This window comes from Sinocyclocheilus rhinocerous, unplaced genomic scaffold (genome assembly GCF_001515625.1).
Source record: "Sinocyclocheilus rhinocerous isolate Xijiao unplaced genomic scaffold, SAMN03320098_v1.1 scaffold909, whole genome shotgun sequence".
In the NCBI taxonomy this organism is placed as follows: domain Eukaryota; kingdom Metazoa; phylum Chordata; class Actinopteri; order Cypriniformes; family Cyprinidae; genus Sinocyclocheilus; species Sinocyclocheilus rhinocerous.
Genome location: NW_015666359.1, coordinates 522,911 through 527,145, shown reverse-complemented (window position 1 = coordinate 527,145; position 4,235 = coordinate 522,911). Strand labels below are relative to the sequence as shown.

Below are 4,235 nucleotides of genomic sequence, written 5' to 3'. Positions count from 1 at the left end.
TATATATAATATAATATAATATATTAGTATCTCATTTAGCCTAAAAAATGTTTAGCACCACCAAGTTATCTACTTTTATAAAATGTTGTTTATGTAAGGTTTATTACAGGAAAATAATGAAATCTCTCAAATTTGTATTCAGAGATAACAATTTTGGCAACAATCATTTTTTATGTTTCAGGCTTTTGTTCTCCACTTTTAACAATTAACAAACCATTATTAGCACTAACAATATGTTTTGCAGTTGTAAGAGTAGAAAACAAGATTTTACACAGCCATCATTTGTGAATTTTATGTTATCTTTTATACCAAATTTGTTAGTTGTGTAGAGAAAATGATGTACCAGTTACTGTCTATTGTATATACAGTATAATGAAATATTTGAAACATTGTACATGTATTGTGTAAAGGCAAATTGTGTAAAGGCACATTTCAGATATGCTAAATTTCTTTTACATTATTGGTTACCTTGTCATGATTATGTATGACATTATACATATGTATGCATAATGTGTACATATCGTTAATGTGATAATATGTACATTTCCAGTTATCCTCTATAAAAAAAAATATGGTTTTTCAAACCAATTTTATATAAAATCGCATTGATCAAGAACAAGATGTTAGAAATCACAGTTGTTATGATTAGCGGTTGGTTCCATCATGTTAAAAATGTTTAAGTCTCGAGCATTGCATTGTGGGCTACAGTTCTGTGCACAGTGCTGGATGTATATTGGGGATATTCTGTGCATACGGAAAATACTACAAAAATGTAATTTAGGATTCGGATGTGTTTTCTTGCAGCTGGTGAAAGTGGGAATTGTGGAGCACAGCTTATCTACATCAGGTAGGATTTGCTTGAGTCAGGAACACAATGAACACAATAACAGCAGTGAAACATGACTGATGTGTGTTTCGTCTGGCAGTGGACTCTGATGACGCAGTGATGGTGGGCAGTGTGAACATGCTCTCCTCACCTCCAGCCCAGACGGCAACACCGTACGGGAAAGACATGACCTCCACCCCTCCGTCATCCCCCTCCGTTTCTGCCAGTCTCTCTGGAGCAGGGTACGAGAAACTGTGCATGCGCTTGTGAAAATGTGTTGCGCAAATGTAGCGTAAACGCCAAAGAATCCTGATTGGTTTCCCAGACAACATATCGCAAGGAAAAGAGCCTGAGGATGAGTCTAACATGACCATTCATCCCTGTTACCAAAGTTATTCCAAGACAAAAATGAAGTGTTACCAACTTTAGTGCAAAGACACAACATAATGTAAACCATTTCAATGAGAAATGTTACCCTGGAGCACAAAAGCTGTCGCTGGGGTATATTTGTAGCAATAGCCAAAAATACATTGTATGGGTCAAAATGATTGATTTTTCTTTTATGCCAAAAATCATTAGGATATTAAGTAAAGATCATGTTCCATGAAGATATTTTGTACATTTCCTACCGTAAATATATCAAAACTTAATTTTTGATTAGTAATATGCATTGCTAAGAACTTCATTTGGACAACTTTAAAGGGGATTTTCTCAATAATTCGATTTTTTTGCACCCTCAGATGCCAGATTTTCAAATAGTTGTAATATTGTCCTATCATAACAAACCCATACATCAATGGAAAGCTTATTTATTCAGCTTTCAGATGATGCATACATCTCAATTTCAAAAAATTGACCCTTATGACTGGTTTTGTGCTCCAGGGTCACAAATGAGGTTGGAAATAGAAATGTATCAAACGCTGATGCATTGATAAATCAACGTGAAACCTCTTACTGTACATCTGCTTCACACTTCTATCTCAAACGCAGTTCTCCATGCACCGGTGGGGAGGTGATGGGTCTTCAGGTGGACTACTGGACGCTACAGGGTGCAGAGAAGAAGAAAGAAGGTGAGAAGAGAGACGTGTTAATTAAGAACACACTGAAGAGCAACTTCCGCTCGCTGCAGGTTTCGCGAATCCCCAACGGAGGGGAGCCTACACCCCCTCCTGGAATGGCCATGACCGTTGTCATGAAGGAGAAGAACAAGAAAGGTGTGTTAAAATGAGCTGCTGACTCGTAAAGCTACGAACGTGGTTAATTTGGTTTACATGTGGTTTCCTTCTACTCTCAGTGATTTTCCTGAGCAAGAAACTGAAAGAGAAGGATGTGGACTCTAAGAGTCAGGTGATAGACAGCATCAGCAGACTCATCTGCACCGCTAAACACCAGCACACCATGCTGAAGGGTAAACCAACACGGACACAAACCTACACAACCCCCAGTATATAGTGAAGTTCAAGTGAAAGTGTAATTTGTTGGATGTACTCTACTGCCACCCTGTGGTCACTTGTCTAAATGTGATATTTGTTGTGAAACGTTGCATGGGTCCTTATTGTGGGATGTAACGGGTTTCTAATAATAATAATAGCTAAAGTTTTGGGTCAGTAAGAGATTTTTAAGAAATTAAAACTTTTATTCACCAAGGATGCATTAAATTGACCGATAGTGTCAGTAAAGATTCTTATAATGTTACAAATAATAAATATATTGTTCATTTGAACTTTCTAATCATCAAGACGTACCGAATCACGGTTTCCACAAAAATATTAATTGCAACTGTTTTCGACATTGATAATAATCAGAAATGTTTGTTGAGCAGCAAATCAGCATATTAGAATGATTTCTGAAGATCATGTGACACTGAAGACTGGAGAAATGATGCTGAAAATACAGCTGCGCATCACAGCAATAAATTACATTTTACAATATATTACAATAGAAAATAGTTATTTTAAATTGTAATATTGTTTTACAATATGACTGTTTTTACTATATTTTTGATCAGATAAATGCAGCCTCTGTGAGCGTGAGACTTCTTTCAAAAACTGTAAAAAATCTTAATGACCCCAAAGTCTTTAACAGTAGGCTATATCAAAAATACTATATTTCAACATGTATTGCAGTTATATGTTAAATTGAAACAATCAGGAAATTTGGTTCAATACAGAGTTCTGTCATGAAACTCTAGATGGCGCAGTCCGATAGGTCAAACTCAATCTGACATAATGACATCATTATCACATGGCACAGCTGATTGGTTCTCTCCTGTATCAGTAGCCAATGAGCTCGCTGCTCAATATTCAAATACTCCGCTAGTGCTGGCTGTAGCAGTTGCAGCACGCTTCAGAAACCCTCCACCTCCCCCAGCTCCACCTGTATTGATCTGCTACAGGGTGATCATGCATGCTATGGGGGTTATTCATATATGTTATATGTGCAGTAGAGGTCGACCGATATGGGTTTTTCTCTGGCCGATGCCGATATTTCGAAATCAGGGCAGCCGATGGCCGATATATGATGCAGATTTTTTTATTAAACGAAGTATAAGCCTTTCGGAAAGTCTATTTGTGGCGGTCAGTTTTGATATTGTGACGAGCTGACAGCTCAATGTATGTGAAACACTGGACACTGCTATAAGTCAAATAGACATTGTCATGTACATTGCATGCCAGTCCCTCCTAGAATGTCATGACAGAAATATGATTAAACATATTTATTTTTTATTGTGTGACTTCTCACAGCAGTCATTTATATCGTCGTCTTTGTCTCTGCAGTGTCCATCGATGGCGTCGAGTGGCACGACGTGAAGTTTTTCCAGCTGGCCGCGCAGTGGCCGACTCACGTGAAACACTTCCCTGTAGGAATCTTTGGCTACAGCAAGCCCATGTGACCTGCTGCTGCTTCTTCAGCGCGAGGGGAATTTACAGATGTGGGATAAAACAGACAAATGTGACCCTGGAGCACAAAACCAGTCTGAAGTCGCTGGGGTATATTTGTAGCAATAGCCAAAAATACATTGTATGGGTCAAAATTATCCATCTTTCTTTTATGCCAAAAATCATTAGGATATTAAAGGGGTGGTTCACTGTTTTTTTTCTAGGCTTGATTGTGTTTATGGGGTGCAGTCTAACATGTGTTAATGCTTCGTTTTTTAAAAAACGCATTATTTTTCACATAATTTACCTTTATTCCACACCGCTCTGTCCCTTCTCTGAGAAACGCGCTGATCATTTCCTGGTTTTATGAAGCCCCGCCCTCAGAAATAGAAACAGTTTTTGATTGAAAACAATCAAAATGTGTTGTGATTGGCTAAACCGCCTCTAGCACGCATCTAAATGTCCCGCCCCTCAACATAGCGGCATGTGCTCCGGTTGTATTGTAAACAATGACGTCGTCTATATTGCTT

General features: G+C 38.0%; 1 protein-coding gene across 1 annotated transcript in view; it reads left to right on the top strand.

Annotated features, from left to right (window-relative positions):
• LOC107732236 (phosphofurin acidic cluster sorting protein 2-like) overlaps positions 1 to 3,827 on the top strand; it is a 69,278-nt gene extending 65,451 nt beyond the window's left edge. The window contains exons 20-24 of the mRNA XM_016543516.1: positions 805 to 847; positions 927 to 1,068; positions 1,817 to 2,040; positions 2,121 to 2,234; positions 3,604 to 3,827. Coding sequence (XP_016399002.1) covers positions 805 to 847; positions 927 to 1,068; positions 1,817 to 2,040; positions 2,121 to 2,234; positions 3,604 to 3,719 — 639 coding nt within the window. The 3' untranslated portion in view covers positions 3,720 to 3,827. The remainder of the gene's footprint in view (positions 1 to 804; positions 848 to 926; positions 1,069 to 1,816; positions 2,041 to 2,120; positions 2,235 to 3,603) is intronic.
• Positions 3,828 to 4,235: the final 408 nt, after the last annotated feature.